General features: G+C 34.3%; 3 protein-coding genes and 1 pseudogene across 3 annotated transcripts; 1 reads left to right on the plus strand and 3 right to left on the minus strand.

Annotated features, from left to right (window-relative positions):
- Window positions 1-1,484: 1,484 nt before the first annotated feature.
- LOC135140853 (uncharacterized) lies at window positions 1,485-3,983 on the plus strand. The gene is made up of 6 exons (XM_064071567.1): window positions 1,485-2,139; window positions 2,186-2,396; window positions 2,451-2,584; window positions 2,695-2,920; window positions 2,966-3,151; window positions 3,203-3,983. Exons 1-6 carry the CDS (start codon window positions 1,951-1,953, stop codon window positions 3,937-3,939), a joined length of 1,683 nt encoding a protein of 560 aa, XP_063927637.1. The 5' UTR covers window positions 1,485-1,950; the 3' UTR covers window positions 3,940-3,983.
- An 8-nt stretch (window positions 3,984-3,991) lies between these two features.
- On the minus strand, window positions 3,992-10,582 carry LOC135140854 (uncharacterized). The gene is made up of 3 exons (XM_064071568.1): window positions 10,082-10,582; window positions 4,325-4,663; window positions 3,992-4,258 (listed from the first exon to the last, which is right to left on the minus strand). Exons 1-3 carry the CDS (start codon window positions 10,493-10,495, stop codon window positions 3,992-3,994), a joined length of 1,020 nt encoding a protein of 339 aa, XP_063927638.1. The 5' UTR covers window positions 10,496-10,582.
- A 137-nt stretch (window positions 10,583-10,719) lies between these two features.
- On the minus strand, window positions 10,720-12,061 carry LOC135140797 (odorant receptor 13a-like; annotated as a pseudogene).
- Window positions 12,062-12,428: 367 nt separating this feature from the next.
- Window positions 12,429-15,181, minus strand: LOC135140879 (nose resistant to fluoxetine protein 6-like). Its single transcript, XM_064071609.1, has 12 exons — window positions 14,955-15,181; window positions 14,684-14,910; window positions 14,413-14,630; window positions 14,270-14,364; window positions 14,031-14,224; window positions 13,768-13,931; window positions 13,555-13,723; window positions 13,314-13,507; window positions 12,931-13,262; window positions 12,729-12,871; window positions 12,571-12,679; window positions 12,429-12,526 (listed from the first exon to the last, which is right to left on the minus strand). The coding sequence occupies exons 1-12, from the start codon at window positions 15,145-15,147 to the stop codon at window positions 12,465-12,467; spliced, it is 2,100 nt and encodes a 699-aa protein (XP_063927679.1). The 5' UTR covers window positions 15,148-15,181; the 3' UTR covers window positions 12,429-12,464.
- Window positions 15,182-19,878: the final 4,697 nt, after the last annotated feature.

A 19,878-nucleotide genomic window follows, 5' to 3' on the forward strand; every position in this document is an offset into this window, starting at 1 on the left:
GTGGCGGTGTGCTGTGCTTTTGGTGCAGTCGTCTGGAGTAGTGGGGGAGCAGGGTGGGCTGGCATTGGCGTAGACTGCGACCGAGAAGCGGGGATGCGAGTCGCGAGAGGGGAATGGGGAAATGCCATTTGGCCGACTTTAATTGGTGACGTGGAAATCTATAATTTTCGAATTGGGTGCAACGTTGTGCAAGTGGTGAGTAAAAGGGATTTTGATTGGCTGCAGGCTGAGTCGCAGCGGCGCCCAATGGAACGGCGGCCTTGGACTGTCATTGCGGACGGCATAAATCGACTATCATACACAAAATTTTACAAGTTTACTGTGACTGTTTACACAGTAGTCGTAATAGGTAAACAAACGAAAGATAGGTTCTAGAACAGTGGCGTAGCGTCTATAAATAATATTATTTGTGTGGCTCAGAAATTATATTTGGATGACTTGGCACAATTTTAAAATCGACTACATTTTTTTATTGCCGTGGGTGTTTTTAACGACAATAATTCAAGTAATTCTAAAAAATATATCAAGTACATGTAAAATAATCGATAAAATTAGACGCTATTTATGAGAACACTTTGTAGTTTTTGCTTCTAGAATGATAAGTAAGAGAAATATTGCAAAACAATACGCCTTTTTAGACAAAATTTGTTCCTACCGTCATTGTCAAATTTATTGTTTTTTTTTTTTTAAGATACCAATTAGCACCAGTGTAAACACTGTAAACTTATTTCTTGGCGTTTTATAACTTGTAGACTACAAAAATGTAGGTTTACCGTTTACGGTTACAACTAGAAATATTTTGAACAATTATTTTCTGAAATTAATTAAAAAAAAAATGAAAAAATTATTTTTCATAGTTCGTAGGTTCCAGAAATGGAAACTATTAGTCTGTCTTGTGTCCATTGAAGATTTTAGCAACTTCCGAAATGAATGAACCGATTACTATATTTTAGTGTGCTTTAAGATGACGTCAGCTCAAAATTGTGGAAGGAGTATTCAAGAAATTTACATCTACAGGGTGTTATTGAAAGGTACGTACAACAAAAGTGACAGTTCTTCGCGAAGTGTAAGAAGTCTGAAAACCTTAGTTTCTGTTATCAAAATTATAAGGGGAAAATTAACCCTTATCCAACCTTTTTAGACGCTACTGAAGGAAAAATAGGTAAAATTAATTTATTTTAATAAATCCTAGCAACTGTAACAATGAAACTTTTGCCAAGGCTAAATGTTGCTATAGAAACGAAAGATGTTCTTTTTATCAGAGGCGTACAACGAATTTGGACATAAATTTTAATAATGTTTATCTCTAAAAGGAGAATACTTTTACCTGAACTTTTTTTTACTTTTAGCCCCCATACTTCGAGACCAATTGCCGATTTTATTTTGTACATATCTTTCAATAACACGCTGTATACATAAAAAACTTCTCTTAGTAGAAAAAATTAATGTCAATAATAGTGTAGTAAATCATATTTCAATATACTACATATAGAAGGCTCAGATAAAACAAAAATAACTAGTCTCGTTGACAGTCCTGATTTTTGCAGTTATTTTTCAGACCCTTCCAGCTACGCCACTGGTAGAAAAAGACAGACGATTGCAAATTCCGCGAATAATTAATTCAACAACTACCTCACTTTATTTAGTTGTTAAAAGTGCCAAAACAATCAAAACCAACTCAAACTTAATTATCTACGCACCAAAAAAGCAAAAAACCGGTTGCGTAATTCTAACTAGCGGGATTTCGGTCTCCCGAGCCCGCAATGTTTGGTTGTCAAGCGCTTGTCATGTCATTGCATAACAAAAAGTGAGGTTATGTGCCGCTGTTTTTATTACATTTATTATTGTTTTGAAACTTAATAGTCCAATTTGTGTCAATGATGTTGACAGCAGATAAACCCTCCCACTCTTTCACTTCCATTTCCTGTGTTTTTTTGTGAAATTAGTAAAATGTACTTCCAACGAATAACCTCAAAATTTTACAAAATTTGCAAACTGCGTAGGCACGTATCCGTTGGGGCGAAATTTTCAGACAATAGAGTAATTAAATCCAAAGCGGCGAACCTCATCATCCCGAATCAACTCATCCCAGATTATATTTGGCAAGATCTGGGTAAGTGGCACGACAAGACCGCTGTGGTGAGTATCGCTATGGTTTAAAATGGGCCGCATAAAATCCACAAAGGTTTGTTTTGAAACAGGAAAGTCGTACACGTTCAACCAGGTTTACTTAAAATGTAGGAATTTGGCGGGAAGTTTACGGAGGAAATTTAGTTTGGAAAAGGGGGACACGGTGGCGGTGATTCTGCCGAATGTGGTGGACTTCCCGGTGGCTTTTTTGGGGGCTATTCAGGCGGGGCTTGTAGTCACGACGGTGAATCCTTTACACAATGCAGGTGCAACATTTCGTCAAAAATTGCTTTTACAACAATTATTGTGTTTTGTTTCAGACGAAATGGCAAGACAGCTCAGCGATTCTGGTGCTAAAATAATTTTCACGGTTAGGGATATTTTAACTGTTGTCAACACTGCCATGAGCATCCTAGGGGAAAAAATTCCAACTGTGATAGCAGAAGCACAACCTGTAATTACTTACACCAAGTTTATTTTGATAATCTGACATTACTAAAGTTGTCAGTTTGTGAAAATAAACGAGGTTTATTTTTACGTGTTAATTTTATGTTATTATAACAGGCTGATTGTTTTCCACAAGGTTGTATCAAAATGAGCGAACTGTGTGATAATAGTAACAATAACGGTAACGCGTTGCCAGAAGGTAGTCCCGATGACGTGGCTATTTTACCATATTCCAGCGGGACCACTGGGTTTCCCAAAGGTGTTCAATTGACTCATAGAAACGTCGTCTCGAATTTATACCAAATGTCATCGCCGGACTTTATAGTCAATTTAAAAACTGAAGGTACTTGTTGAATACACACAAGATTTGTTCTACGTGCCGTTTTAGGTAGCTTCCAGGACGTGATCCCTGTGTTCCTTCCGCTTTTCCACATATACGGAATGGTGGGGATTTTCCTCAACTTCTTTGCTCAAGGCTGTAAACTAGTTATGATCCCGAACTTCATTGGGTCTCAGTTCATCAAACTGTTACAGTATTACCAACCCACGTTGTTGTTCGCAGTCCCCCCAATGAGTAAGTCATGTTTTAAGGGTCCATAACCGGTTATTGTCACACATTTTTTAGTCGTAGTAGTATTAAACAACCCTAAAATCAAAGTCGACGACTTAAAATCCGTGAGGACGATAATCTCGGCAGCTGCCCCTCTCGGCTCGCTTTCTGTGGAAGAATTCAACGACAAGAGCAGCGGTAAAATAACCCTTCTTCAGATGTACGGGATGACCGAAACTTCCCCTTTAACCCTAATGCAAACCCCTAAACTCGCCAACGGTACGAAAATCGGCGGCAGCGGCTTCCTCATCCCCAACACCGAAGCCCAAATCATCCCCCAAACCAGCGCACAATCCGGCGAATTGTTAGTACGAGGCCCCCAAATCATGAAAGGGTACCACAACAACCCAGAAGCCACCCGGGACGCCATTTTGCAAGATGGCTGGCTGCGCACCGGCGACATTTGCTACTACGACGAACACCAACATTTCTTCATCACGGATCGGTTGAAAGAACTAATCAAAGTTAAAGGGTTTCAAGTAGCCCCCGCTGAACTTGAAGAGATTCTGATGAGTCATAGCGCCGTCGTGGACGCGGCCGTGGTGGGAATCCCGCACCCGGTACACGGGGAAGCCCCGAAAGCGTTTATCGTCGTCAAAAAGGGTCAATCGGTGAACACGGACCACGTTAAAGAATTCGTCGCAGCCAAAGTCTCCAGTTACAAGAGATTGGTAGGGGGTGTGGTGGTCACGGAGAAAATCCCCAGGAATTGTGCCGGGAAAATTCTGAGAAACGAATTGAAGAATATGTGATCTACGCAATATTTTTTTTTATTTTGAATAAAATATTCTAGTGACGGGGGGTTTAAGTACCGTCGAGGCTAAATCGGGAAGCGTGCGTTAGGAGTTCCATTTGGCCGTGGTACATCACGTCTCGGATGAGTCTATTGGCGATGTTTCGTTGTTCGTCGGACATTTCCCTAAGTTTGTAGGCTAGGTTTTTGGCTATGGTGTCAAAAACGTCTTCGTCGTCGGGTTGTTGGACGTCTGACGACGTAGACGAGTCCGACTCTTTTTTAATGTCAATGTCGTCGTCTGACTCGTCAGACGTGGTGTTCGCCCGTCTGCGCTTCTGCAATTATAAAACCGACTAGTGACTGCACCACTTTTGTTCCCGTTTGTACAAGGTCGTACTCACCACAAGTCTTTTTTGGTTGGTGTACTCCCCTTTGAGAAAACTCAACATCTCGAAACACCACAGGGTTGGAGTGTACACTTTCCCTCTACCCTCGCTGTTTTTGATTTTCTTATACTCGTACAGAAACTGCCCCCTTATCAAGGATATTTTCCTGCGGACGTCCTCCGCGTGGAAGTACTTCCCCGTAGTGGCCATCAGCTTATCCGTGATCTTCCTCACGGCGTCGTTCCGCCGCCTCTTGTTCCGGTAGAAGGGGTGCGCGGTAGAGTACAAGCAAGGGTGGCTCTTGTAGAAGTTGATCAAAATGGCTGAGTGCTCGCGGCTCCAGAACGATATTTTCTAGCAACATATCTTAACTAGGGTACAAGTACAACAAAGTAGTACTAGTAGTACATCGCACGCAAATGTTTTGATCCTATGGGCGGATCGTTTTTGCCTGCCCTCACCGAAGAAGGCGGTCCTAATCTTTCAAGGACAGAATTTGTAGGTAGGCTCAAACTACAACGAAATTCACATTTTACCCTATAAAATTTTATTGACAATAACGGGACGGATTTTATTCCCATAAAATAATGGTCACTTTCGTTCGTGAGTAACGATGGTCCGGACATGAATTATCACTTTTTCAAATAAAATACTCCTAAAAAAAAACGATATTGTCATTGAGTGACATGTAACTGGCATAATAATAAAAACGTACCATTTTTGTTAACTGATATTTTTTTCATAAATGTCGCAAAATTATTAAATTTGTCTAATCATCCCCACCAATAATGTGATGACGTCACTTCAAATTTATGCATAGTAAATGGGTTTTAAATTGTATACAGTAACATAGTCCTACACATGTAGTTTATGACTCCGTGTTGAGTTTTTATCCAAAACGTCCAGATTTTTGGAAAAAAAATCAAAATTATAAAACAATATTTTGCAATTTAATTTTGAATTTGCAAAATCGAATACTTTGAAATCTTGCAGATGTTTTAAAATCATGATAAACATGATACATTTTTAATTAAAATATATTTGCTTATCCCCTCTAAAAAATTTATGACGTCACCTCAAAATTTTGCCGAATAAATCCTATCTTAAATGTATAAAATATGATGAGTTTTATACTTGTGATTTATCACTGCATTAATATTTTTTAGATTTGGTTATAGAGGGTGTCTCAAAAAAGTTAATGACTGAGTCAATTTATTTTATTGAAGAAATCAAGAATAGCAAAACTGAATACTTTGAAATATTGTAGATGTTTTGAAGTTTTTGTAAGCATGATAACTTTTTCGAAAATTTGATTAATCAAATATGCGCAAAATCAAAAATCGGAAAAACTGAAATTTACTAATGCAAAAAACAGAAAATCGAAAAATACAAATCGTAAAAATCGGAAATCTAAAAATGGCTAATCAAAAAATCGAAAATTCAATGAATCAAGTACCTAGGTCGATCGAAAAGTGGAAATTCACGAACCTCAAAAATCGAAAATTAAAAAACGGGAAAACCAAAAAATCGAAAAGTCAAAAATTTGTAATATTGAATATTAAAAAAATCAAAAACAAAAATAAAAAAATCGGAAATTAAAATAATCAAAATATATAAAGTAAAAAAAATCGCAAAGCCTAAAAACTGAAACGAACAAAAAAATCGAAAAAGCAAAAAATTGGAAAAACAAAAATTCGAAAAATCTAAAATCGAAAAAGTGGAAAATGGAAAATCTGAATAAAGAAACTTGAAAATTCTGAAAATTTTTCAATCGAAAACCAAAAAATTGGAAAGTAACAAAGTCTAGTCCAACAGTTGCGAATGGAAAAATTGAAAAGCCGACAATTCTAAAAATCGACAATGGACAAATTGAAAATCGCAAAATTTAAACTGAAAAATTAAACATGGAAAAATCGATGCATTGAAAAATCCAAAATTCTAATCATCGAAAGTCTGAAAAGTGAAAATCGAAAATTCTGAAAAGCGGAAAATAGAATATCGAAAAATTTAAAAGAAAGAAAATTGAAGTGTAAAAACCGAAGAATGGAAAAATTAAAAATCAAAAATTCGAAAAATCAAAACCGAAAAATTTAAAAATTTAAAAAGAAAATCGAAAAATCAAATATCTGAAAATTGAAACTCGAAAATTTGGAAAATCGAAAAAAAAAAAATTGAAGTCTAAAAGCTGAAAAATGGAAAACTGAACAATCGAAAAATCGAAAAGCCGAAAAATCGAAAATTTGATAAATCAGATACGTGAAAAACAGAAAATCTGAAAATACAAAACTAGAAAATCAAAAATCTAAAAATGGAAAAACCGAAAATCTGAATAAAGAAACTTGGAAATTCTGAAAATTGAAAAATCGAAAACCAAAAAATCGGAAAGTAACAAAATTGAAGTCTAACAGTTGAGAATGGAAAAATTGAAAAACCGAAAATTCTAAAAATCGACAATGGACAAATTGAAAATCGCAAAATTTAAACTGAAAAATTAAACATGGAAAAATCGATGCATTGAAAAATCGAAAATTCGACTACTCAATTTTCTAAAAATCGAAAAATCATAAAACTGAAAAATCCAAAATTCTAATCATCGAAAGTCTGAAATGTGAAAATCGAAAATTCTGAAAAGCGGAAAATAGAATATCGAAAAATTTAAAAGAAAGAAAATTGAAGTCTAAAAACGGAAAAATGGAAAAATTAAAAATCAAAAATTCGAAAAATCAAAACCGAAAAATTTAAGAATTTAAAAAGAAAATCAAAAATCTGAAAATTGAAACTCGAAAATTTGGAAAATCGAAAAGTAAAAAAATTGAAGTCTAAAAGCTGAAAAATGGAAAACTGAACAATCGAAAAATCGAAAAGCCGAAAAATCGAAAATTTGATAAATCAGATACGTGAAAAACAGAAAATCTGAAAATACAAAACTAGAAAATCAAAAATCTAAAAATGGAAAAACCGAAAATCTGAATAAAGAAACTTGGAAATTCTGAAAATTGAAAAATCGAAAACCAAAAAATCGGAAAGTAACAAAATTGAAGTCTAACAGTTGAGAATGGAAAAATTGAAAAACCGAAAATTCTAAAAATCGACAATGGACAAATTGAAAATCGCAAAATTTAAACTGAAAAATTAAACATGGAAAAATCGATGCATTGAAAAATCGAAAATTCGACTACTCAAATTTTCTAAAAATCGAAAAATCATAAAACTGAAAATTCCAAAATTCTAATCATCGAAAGTCTGAAAAGTGAAAATCGAAAATTCTGAAAAGCGGAAAATAGAATATCGAAAAATTTAAAAGAAAGAAAATTGAAGTGTAAAAACCGAAGAATGGAAAAATTAAAAATCAAAAATTCGAAAAATCAAAACAGAAAAATTTAAAAATTTAAAAAGAAAATCGAAAAATCAAATATCTGAAAATTGAAACTCGAAAATTTGGAAAATCGAAAAGTAAAAAAATTGAAGTCTAAAAGCTGAAAAATGGAAAACTGAACAATCGAAAATTCGAAAAGCCGAAAAATCGAAAATTTGATAAATCAGATACGTGAAAAACAGAAAATCTGAAAATACAAAACTGGAAAATCAAAAATCTAAAAATGGAAAAACCGAAAATCGAAAATTCAATGAATCTAATACGTAGGTCGATCGAAAAACTGGAAATTCACAAATCTGAAAAATCGAAAATTTGCAAGATTGAAAAACCGAGAATTGAAAAATCAAAAAATCGAAAAATGGAAAAATCAAAAATCGAAAAATAGGAAAACCGAAAATTCGAAAATTCATATATATTGAAAACTCTAAAAGTCGACAATTGAAAAATCAAAAAACTGGAAAGTAAAATAATCGAAAAATCGAAAAGTAAACAAATTGCAAAGCCTAAAAACTGACGAACAGAAAAATCGAAAAATCGTAAAATCAAAAATTGGAAAATCGAAAACTGGAAACTGAAAAATCGAAGATTGGAAAATCGAAAAATCGAAAATCGGAATATCGATAATCAACAAATTAAAAAACCGAAAAATCGAAAAACTAAAAAATCGGAAATCGAAAAATTAAAAAAAAAACGAAAATTCAAAAATCGAATAATCCGAAACTAAAATGATAGAAAAGTGGAAAAATAAAAATTGCAAAGTCTCAAAACTGACGAACAGAACAATCGAAAAATAAAAAAAAATCGAAAATCATCTAAACATGGAAAATCGAAAAATCGAAAATTCGATGAAACAAATACTCGAAAAAGCGAAAAGTAAAAAATTGCAATGCCTAAAAACTGAAAAATCAAAAAATCGAAAAAATGAAAATCGAAAAAACGACGATCGAAAAAAAATCAAAAAATCGAAAAGTGGAAAACCGGAAAGTAACAAAATTGAAATCTAAAAGCTGCAAATTGCAGAACCATAAAAACTGAAACAAACAGAAAAATCGAAAAACCACAAAAGCGGAAAAACGAAAATCGAAAAATCGTAAAATCAGAAAATAGAAAATCGAATAATCGAAAGTTGAAAAATCGAAGGTCGAAAAATAAAACAACCGAAAAATCGAAAAATTTTATGATTAATGGAAAATCGAAAAATCGAGAATAGAAGAATTAAAAAACTGGAAAATTGAAAAATCGGAAATCGAAGAATTAAAAACGTAAAATCGAGAATTCAAAAATCAAAAAAATCGGAAAGTAAAATATAATCGAAAAATGCAAAAAATTTGCAAAGTCTAAAAACTGACGAACAGAAAAATCAAAAAATCTAAAAATGGAAAGACGAAAAATCGAAAATTGAAAGAATGGCAAATTAAAAAATCGAAAACCGAAAAATCAAAAAAACGAAAAATTAAAAAATCGAAAAACGAAAAAACTGAAAACTCGAAAAATCAAAATACCGCAAATTTGAAAAATCAGAAAATCGAAAAGTTGATAGAAAAATGGAAACTGAAAAATCTAATTCGATGAAACTGTTGGTCGAAAAAACGAAAAATCGAAAATCGAAGTGACCTTTTTTTGAGACAGGCCGTATAAGTAAATCTAAAAAATATTACTGCAATGATAAATCACAGGTATAGACTCATCATATCAAATTTTACGATGACGTCATGCATTTTTTGGCGAAGATAAGCAAATACATTTTGATCGTGGCTTTGAAAGTATTCTTCGACTTTCGTTCCATTTCAAAATTTACTCTTTGTATATTTCTGTGGTCACAACGAGTTCACTAACTACGCTGAAGTATGCAAAGATTAAATTTAAATTAAATTAAGAAGTTTATGAACTGAACATTTTTTTTGCTTTTTGAAATGTAGTACACTTCAAAAAATGTCCGTGACTTACTTTAATAATATAGAATATTAGTGTGATTTTGAGCATATTCTCGATGTTATTAGAGCAGGACAGGTTTTTTTTTTTCTAACTAATTGACAAGATTTCAAAGTATTCAGTTTTGGAATTCTTGATTTCTTCAATAAAATAAATTGACTCAGTCATTATTTTTTTTAGTCACCCTGTATGTATAAACAAATCCAAAAAATATTAATGGAATGGTAAATCACAAGTATAGACTCATCATATTTTGAACATTTTAGATAGGGTATTTATAAAATTAAAACTAATTCAGGGTAAGAATTTGGTCAACACGTAAATTTCGTTGTACTTTGAGCCTACCTACAAATTCTGCCCTTGGACGATTTGGACCGCCTCCTTCGGTGACGACCGGCAAAAATGATCCGCCCATTGGCTCAAAACATTTGCGTGCGATTGTACCACTGAAGCGACAAACTTACCACCGGGCTCCCGTCCTCTGGTTTAACCTCAAAGTCCTCAATCTGTGGCAAACTGGTATGGTTCGACTCCGCCTCTTCGCCAGCCGTGAACAACAACAAATCGTAGTACCACAGAGAGGGCTTATGGACGTCTTCAGGGTTGTTACAGAGCTCTTTGGAACGCAGGACTTTTTTGCGTTCTTTGCGAAACGAAGCGCGCATTGACTCGATTTTCATACGGACGAAGTCTTCGTCGGCTTCGGGGTAGTACTCCTGCGATTTTTGGACAAGGGCTTCGTAAGCTTTGGATTTTTCAGCTTTGTTGCGGTACGCGGGGTGGTTTTGCTGCCAGAGCATGGGTTTTTGTTTGTAGAGGGCGAGGAAGTCGCGGACGAAGAGTTCGTGCTCGGTGAGGGCGTCCACCGACTTTTCCATAACGCAAAAGGCTTAAATTAACAAATTGTGTAAAAATTAAAGTTTTTGGGGTTATGTTTATGTCAATAGAGAAACGTCAAAACAAGCGGAGTGCGTCCGGGATAGTGGACGAGGTGCATTCAGACGTGTATTTTAAGTTGCCTATGTTACAATTCGGTTGGTACAGACACGACAAATAGACAGACAGACAATTAATTATTGGTTTATTTTATACATTTGCACAAGGTGAAGGTTTAAATTAATTAATCCTGGTCCTTTTTATATAGTCGTTGCATTAAGGCAAAGTACGAGTACGACGCATTCATTATCGATAAAAAAAAAAACAAACAAAATGTTGTTACACTTCATACTTTATAATTTACCGAAGTTAACGATCGTAGTGACAAGATTGAAAATTTCCCGGCTGTTACTGAGAGCTGTCTGTTAGCTCTGGTCATCACAATGAGTAAAGACCGCTTCACACTATCACCAGATTCAAGCCAGTCGGTTTCATAGCAAGCATCCCCAATTGCCAGACTCTAGAAACGTTTATGTTGGTGAAAACAAAAATCGCGACAGAAAAGTACCACCTTGAGAATAATTTCGTTCCCGAACCAACAAAACGTAGCCAGTTGCCACATCATCGCAGAAAAGTAAAAAACCATATTGGCAAACTGGGCACTCATGGGTTGAATCTAGAAATGGACTCATAATAATTGGAAAATTAGTCCCAATATACATACATTTGCAAGCTGAAACCCGATGTTACAAATCGAAAAAATGCTGCTCAAGTATTGCGACAGAAAGAAGATGTTGAAAATGTCTTCGACGATGCTGAGGAACCTAAAACTTATTGTTAAACAATATACTTAGTATTTTTGGTTATTACTCGATAATTTCGCTGTGATGCACCACACAGTCGTTCAAATTTTGCGTTTCTGTATTTTTTTGTGTCGCAAAACCACAAACCTCGACTTGAAGCATCTCCAGTTGCGATATCACCGTGGCCATAAAGCACACAGCCAACATATCCAAACACACGGTATTCAGAGCCACGTTCATGATCGCAGTCATTTGAAAAACGAACATCCCGTAGACCCAATCCCCAAAATCGTAGGTGAACTTTATAGGTAGCTTAGTTTTACTCGTGAGGGACAAAAAGGCGTACAAAGCCACCACGACTGAGCAAATCCCGCCATAAATCTTCATCACTATGACACACTTCTCGTTCATAGTTTCCACCAAGAACTTGTGGTCATGTTGGCGCGGTTTGAACATCGTGGCGCCTTCCATCACCGCAAGCATCTCGAAGAACTTGCGTCTTTTGGTTTTAAACACCACGAGCTTGACAATGAAGGCGAACACAGGCGCCGTCACCGACAAGTTTTCAGCCAGATCTTTGAAATTGCTGAAATGGAGAATGATTTCCAGTAGGTTGGTCGCGAAGAACAAGGTGGCTGAAGTTAACGACAAGAAGGAGCGGCTTTCGGTTAAAAATGACGCGGTTTTGTCTGGCCAGTGGCCCGCTAGAGACAGGAATCTTCGCACGAATTTAACAGCTGCGAAGAGGTCGGTGTCAGGGTCCATTTTGACGTGCAACACAAGCGACGGATTTTATATTTGAGTTTATAATAACTAAGCGTGAAAGATTAAAGGGTCGGTAGTTGGAAAGTTTAATTGTGGATTATTATTGAAAGGGGATACTTAATTGGAATTAACCCAGCGCATCCACCATTTTCGTTTTTTCACTATAAATTGAGTGGAAGAACAAAGAGACTTGCTAATGGTGTGTTGAAAGATTCAAAGGGGTGGGCTTTACATGTAGTAATTTAGGAAAATTAAAAATGTATGAAGATATTAAAGCTTGATGAGGGCTGGAGATGAGGTTCTTTGTTATAGTATTGACTTAGAAAAGGTCTGCACTTACAAGATAGTAGCAAATAAAACGACTCAATTAATTTAAAAATTTATAAAATTAATTTAATTACAGTCACGACTGGTTTATTATTCTAATTTTTGGACTGGGTTTTTGTTCCTTTTCAGCTGCAACATCTACAAAACACGGTAAAACTGCACCTACAAAGTTGGATTTTTACCTCGTTTCAGAAGAATTTTCTCCAGTCTGAGAATTGGGGCTTCAAAGAACATGCTTAAAACCAAACCTAAACCGTAAGCTAAACCTATGTCACTGACGGTATAACTAAGCTGAAATCATATCAATGTCACTCTAGAACTATTTTAGTGAAGACCTCACCAAAGTGAAAATGCTTGCATAATTCCCGTGTCGAAGTATCGCCACACTGTACAGCTGAATACCCCCATGGCACAAAAAAGCAGTGTATGTTATCCTACTGAGCAACACTAAGGGCTTCCAAGCTAAAAAGGGCTCAACCCATGCTGAAAATGAAAATACAAAATTCGACGCCTAGTTGTTATGCAACTAATAATACACCCACCTCCATTTCCTTCCGAGATTGCTAGGATCATCCAACTGATGCATATGCTCCACGTCACGTGATGCATGGACGCATAGACGGCGGACATGAGGGGGTCGTAGGGTTTCCCTGGTATGTAGAAAATAAAAGCGGAGTACACGGTCACTTCAATTACAAAAATACTCATTATCCAACCCATGTATACCATGTACTTTGGCATTTTGTAGTCTCTAGATCTCATGGTAAACTTCAAGTACCCTGTTACCATACCCACGAAATAAGGGCTAGCCCTCATGTGGGTCGGAATATAAATATTCTTGAAGGTGTTATTGATAACCGGATCTTTCAACAACCTGGAATGTCACAATACGTGTAAAAACGCACCCAGTTTATTTTTCACTCACTTCATGTAAACCAGCAAGATCGCGTCCTCCTCGTACATGTACACAGTGGCGAAAACCACACAAACCGAAACAACTATAATTAAAAACAAAATAACTAAACCGAGACAGGGTTTTTTTCTCAATAACCAGATTATGATTGGCACCATCATGAAAAAATGGATGTCGCAAGTCAGGTACCAGGACTGGAACATACACTACAAAAAAACACTAAAAATGACATTAGTTGATAATCGAGTTTTACCAGTTGCTCTTTATTAATGTAATTGTTTAAATAGAATATGTTTGTCCACCAACTCGCTACACAGCGTTCTTGTTCAACTTCGATTCGTTCCAACCACAAAGGTCCGGACCCCATTTGGATAAAAACGGTACAGTAGAAGGCCAAAACGACCGCATACGCTGGGGTTAATCTACAACCTTAAGTTAGAATAAATCTAGGTTTGGTCACACCTACCTGATGAATCTATGGATGTAGAGGTAGAAGAATTTGACTTTCTTGTGGTGTTTTTCAAACTGGTTGAGCATCAAATAACATGCTAAAAACCCCGAAATGTTGAAAAAGGTGTCAACTATGATGGGTCCGTTTAGAAGAACCGTGGCTTCGATTTTACCATACATCTAAAAATTAACTTGAGTTGGAGGTCGTAATAACACTCAAAAACCAACACAATTCGTAATGGTCTTGAAATTCCGCTTTATCATCATGTTGGTACTCACGTTTTCCACGAAATTCGGGTTTAGTAGAGGCGACCCGACCCCGAACATGATCCTGTGTCCCATAATGATCAAAAACATGGAAAATACTTTCAACCCATGGATACACTGAAGCCCATCGTCGTCCTCGCCCTCGCTAATCAACTTCTTTAGGTTGTTCCAAACCGAGAACGAAATCAGTACTTTGTGCTTATTCCCTAAAACGAGTCAATCAAGACCGGCCAAAACCCAAACCCAGCTACCTTCAAGCTTGTATTTTTGCAGATCATCGAGTTTCAATAACGAGTCGTAGGAAGTGGCCAACAATGTCACAAGAACAAAAAAAGCGACGATTGATCTGAAATTGCGACGCTACAATCAGGAAATTTCAGATTCGACTTTTTACATGAAAGCTATGTCTGAAGTGGTCAAAGTCAGGCTTTTTTCCTGCTGGCAGCTCCTGGGGTTGACCGTCACGGTGACCTTAAAGTCACTTAAGTGGTTGAACTGCTGAGCAATTTCCTGCAGCGATGACTCCAAATCCGCGTGACTACACGACGATGGAACGCAGTACGAAAAGTGAAAATCGTTGCGGGAATTCCTGCTACGATCTTTCGAAAAAGCCTGGAATCTTTTTTGGTGGTACTATTCACAAAAAATGGTACCAAAGTACTCACCAATATTTTTTCCCATGCAGACGCATTGGCCACCTCACCCCTATAACCTCGTTCTTTCCCTCCAACCCCCATCTCGGGTGGTACTACGTGAAACTTCGCCAGACAGTACCTCCCTTGCACCTCTCCCTCCACGGGCACCCTCACCCCCACGCACTCATCGAAGTTCCCGAAGTCGAAGCTCGACCCGAAGAGTACTCCAGTGGGGAACTTCGACGTCGAGTCGAACACTGAAAAAGCACGTCAGATTTGGTACTACCACGGGACAACGTACTTTCGGTGGCCCATAGGCGCAGCTGTTTTAATTCCTCGACGTACAAGGCGGTGTGGTTGCGGCACTGGGGGTTGCTGGAGCCCAGGGTGGGTACTAAGATTGTGAGGACGTCGTCCACGGAGAACTGGGTGAGTTGGAAGGCGGCGGCTTGGGCCAGGAGGACGCACAGGAGCAGAGGTTGGCAGCGAGGCATGCTGGGTTGGGAATGGTCAGCACCACCGATGGTTGGACTTTAGAAGCGGGCGAATTTAGATGGCCTTGAGGGGGTCATTTATCTGGAAATTGCGCGTTTTTGAGAGAGGTGGTTTAATGGAGGTGTTGGAGGTCAGTGGGGAGAAAAAATACCCGAAAATTATGGGTTGTTTGAGAGATTCTTGCGGAAAAACGGGCTTTAGAGTTGTCGTTAAACTGTCGATGTTGGGTTTTAATTGACGGTTTGATGGATTGTTTCGTCTGTCTGAGTGAAGGAGAGTGGATTAATTGGAAGAATGTCGATGGAGCTTAAAGAGGGTAATAAAAGTGCGATTGTTTTGTTTGGGTTTATAGTGTGTGTTGGTAAAAACGGTAATGGGATAGGTGGTACAGTGACCTTTTTGATGCGTTCAAGATGGCAAAATACCTGAGCTGGTTCGGTTAAGAATTTATTTATTTGAATGTAAATTTTTATGGGGTTAACCAAAACAAGATTACATATTGTGTAATAAAGTTACACTTTTAAAAAATTGTATTTTTATGTTCATCAAACTTCGATGTATTTTTTATTTGCATCAAATGGAACAAAGGTACTTTTTCAGGATTGTTTGTTTTTTTTGAACGCCCTCTAAATTTTATAAAATAACATGCTTCTATACTTGTTGTTTATGGATCCGCCTTGATAGCGACAATCGCTGGTTCAATTGACTCACGGTCACAATTTTTTTATTGATCAAATCAAGAACGAGTCACCCCATGAATTAATCGAAAATTTGAAAAATTTAAAATAAAAAAAAACGAAAAATCAACTAAATCGAGAAATTTAAAAACCCAAAAAATTGAAAAGCGGAAAAATCCAGGACTAAGAAGTCGAAAAATCGAAAGATCGAGAAATTGCAACAACAAAAATTTAACACTTTTCAGTAGTTTTTTAAATTCGAAAAAATGAAAAAATGAGAAATCCAAACATCAAAAAAAAAATCGAAAATGTAAAAAATCGCAAAACTGAAAAATCAGAAACTTGGAAAACTGAAAAGAATTGCAAAACTGAAAAATCGAAAAATCGAATGATCGAGAAGTCGAGACATCGAAAAGTCGAAAATTTAGAAACGCCGAAAGTTGAAAAAATTCAAGAATCGAAAAATTGAAAAATTGTAAAACAAAAATATCAGAAAATTGAGAAATAGTAAATTTGAAAAATCGTGAATTTGAAGAACCAAAAAACTGAAAAATCGTATCACTGAAATATCGGAAAATTAAGAAATTGAAAGTTGAAAAATCGAAACTCGAAAAGCCGAAAAATCAAAAATTCGAAAAATTGAGAAAACAAAATTTTGATTTTTTTTTTTCAAAACTCTTTCTAGGATAAAAATTCAAGACGGATTGATAAACCACAAGTTCAGGACTATGTCACTTTTTAACATTTAAGTAACATTTATTCGAAAAATTGAGACATCAAAAAATCAAAAAATTAAACAAAAATAGAAACCGAAAAATCGAAAAATTGAAGAATGAAAATATTCAAAAATCCCAAAACTGGATTGAACAATTGAAAAAAATTAAAGAATCATAACACTGAAAAAAAAAGAGAAATCGTCACATCAAAAAATTTGAAAATCGAAACATTGGAAAATAGAAAACTCGAAAAGAGAAAAATTGAAGAAAGAAATCGCTAATGAAAAATCTCAAAATTAAAATACTGCAAAACTGAAAAGCCGAAGAAAAACTGACGAATCGATAAAGTGAAAAATCCCAAAACTGAAACATCGAAAAATTGAAAATCGAGAAATTTAAAAACCCAAAAATTGAAAAATCACAAACTGAAAAATCAGAAACTTGAAAAACTGAATAATTGAAAAACTGAATAATTGAAAAACTCAAAAACTAAAAGTCGAAAAATTTAAAAATCAAAAAAATTCAAGGATCGAAAAATTGAAAAATCGTGAACATGAAGAATCAAAAAATTGAAAAATCCTATCACTGAAAATGTTAAAATTTAAATATTGAAAAATTAAAAAATCGAAAGTTGAAAAATCGAGACTCATTTCTGAATTTTTTAGATTGAAATATTGAAAAAACAAAATCCTGGAAAACCGAAAATTCGAGAAATCTAAATATTGAAAAAACAAAAAATCGATTAATCGAGAAATTTAGCAATTGAAAAATCGAAAATTTAGAAACGTCAACAATTAAAAAATTGAAAAATCGAAAAACTGAAAAATCGGAAAACTGAACCTTCGGAAAATTGAGAATTCATAAAATGAAAAATCGGGAAATCTGAAAGTCGAAAAACCAAAAAATCGATTAATCGAAAAATTTAAAAATCGAAAACTGAAAAATTTAGAAACGTCAAAAATTAAAAAATTGAAAAATCGGAAAACTGAAACTTCGGAAAATTGAGAATTCAAAAAATGAAAAATCGGGAAATCTGAAAGTCCAAAAACTAAAAAATCGATTAATGGAAAAATTTAAAAATCGAAAATTGGAAAATTTAGAAATGCCAGAACTTAAAATGAAAAACTGAAAAAATTTTAGATCGAAAAACTGAAGAATCGAAAAACTCAACAATCTTACAACTGCAACTTTTTTTTTTCTGAAAAAATCGAGAAATCAAATCAAGAAATTAAAAAATCCCAACACTGAAATATCGAAAAAATTTAAAAATCAGGAAATCGAATTTGAAGAATCGAGAACTTGAAGAATCAAAAAATTGAAAACCTTTTCACAGAAATAGGTGGAAAATCGAGAAATTGGAAAACTGAAAACCGAGAAATTGAAAAATCGAAAAATCCAAAAATTTAATAAAAAAAAAACTGAAAAATGTTAAAACTGAAATACTGAAAAATTAAGAAATCGAAAGTTGAAAAATCGAGAGTCGTTTTTCAATTTTTTGGATCGAAAAATTGAGAAGTCGAAATCCTGGAAAATCGAAAAATCGAAAAGTCCAAAAAAAAAAATCGATTGAGAAATTTAGAAATCCAAAAATCGGAAATTTAGAAACGTCAAAAAATAAAAATTGAAAAATCGAAAAATTTAAAGATTGAAAAATTGAAGAATGAAAAAATTGAAAAATCGTTAAACTGAAACTTTGGAAAATTGCGAAATCAAAAAATAAAAAATTGAGAAACCTAAAAAGTCGAGAAACCAAAAATTCGATTAATCGAGAAATTTAGAAATCGAAAATTCGAAAATTTTGGATCACCAGAAATTAAAATGAAAAATCGAAAAATTTATAGATCGAAAAACAAGAATCGAAAAACTCAAGAATCGCAAAACCGAAATTTTGGAAAAGTGAAAAATCAAAAAGCGAAAAAATCGAGAAACCAAATTGAGAAATTGAAAAATTCCAAAATTGAAATAGCAAAAAATTAGGAAATCGAAAAGTTGAAAAATCGGGAATTCGAAAAGTCCCAAAATTAAAAATTCGAAAAATTGTTATACATCTACAATTTCAATTTTTTTCCAAAAATCTCGATGTCTAGAATAAAAATTCAATAGGATTTATAAACCACTAGTACATGACTACGTTGCTTTTCAACATTTAAGTAACCTTTATCGTCAAAATTGAAAAACCAAAAAATTTTAAAAAGTGCAAAATCTAAAATTTAAAAATTTCTAAAAATTGAAAAATAGTAAAAAGGAAGAACTGAAAAATCGAAAGATCGAGAAATCGGAATATGTATTTAAAATTTTGAAAATCGAAAAATTAAAACATCGAAAAATTGCAAAAAAATTTAAATCAAGACACTAAAAAATCAAAAAATTGAAAAATTGAAAATTTATAATTCAAGAATTCAAAAAATTTTGAAAAATAGAGAAAGTAAAAAATTGAAAAATCGAAATTTTGAAAAAACCCAAAACTGAAAAATCGAGAACTTGAGAAATGTAATCATTGAAAAATTGGGAAATCGAGAATTCGAAAAATCGGGAAATTAAAGAATGGGGCAATTGAAAAATCCCCAAATTAAAACATCGAGAAACTGAATAATCGAAAAACTGCAAACCTAAATCGAAAATTTAAAAAATCGAAAAATTGAAAATTCAAAATCCTGAAACATCGCAGAATTGAAAAATTGAAAAAATTGGAGAACTGAAAAACTGAAAAACCGAAAAGTCGAAAAATGGAATAGAATAATCCAAAAGTCGAAAAGTCAAAAAATTGAAAAACCGGAAAATTCAAAAATAGAAGAACTGAATAACTGAAAAATCGAATTATTGAAAAATCGACTAAATCGAGAAATGGAACAATCGACAAATTGAAACATCGAAATGTCGGTAAATCGAGAAATCGATAAATTGAAAAATCGAAAAGTCAAAAAGCTGAAAAACGAAAAATCCAAAACCGAAAAATCGAAACATCAAGAAACATTTTCCAGTTTTTTAAAAAATTTGGAACATAGAAGTATAGAATAATTTTAAAAATTGCAAGATTAAAATGTCGAAAAATTGAAAATTCGAAAAATCGAAACATCAATAAATCGAAAAAGTAATCGTAATTTTCGAAAATCCCCAAACTGAACTGAAAAATAAAAGCAATATTGAAAAATCGTGAAATTAAATAAAAGAGAAATCGAAACATTAAAAATTAAAAAATGGAAAAGATGGAAAATTGAAAATCGAAGAAAAATTGAAGAATAGAAAATTTAAAATATAAAAAAATTTACAAATCAACAACGTGAAAAATCGAAAAACTGGAAAATTGAAAAAATTGAAAAATCGAGAAGTCGGAAAT

Source organism: Zophobas morio, unplaced genomic scaffold, assembly GCF_036711695.1.
Source record: "Zophobas morio isolate AGI-343-1 ecotype UQ-CSIRO unplaced genomic scaffold, CSIRO_AGI_Zmor_V1 ptg000041l, whole genome shotgun sequence".
Lineage (NCBI taxonomy): Eukaryota > Metazoa > Arthropoda > Insecta > Coleoptera > Tenebrionidae > Zophobas > Zophobas morio.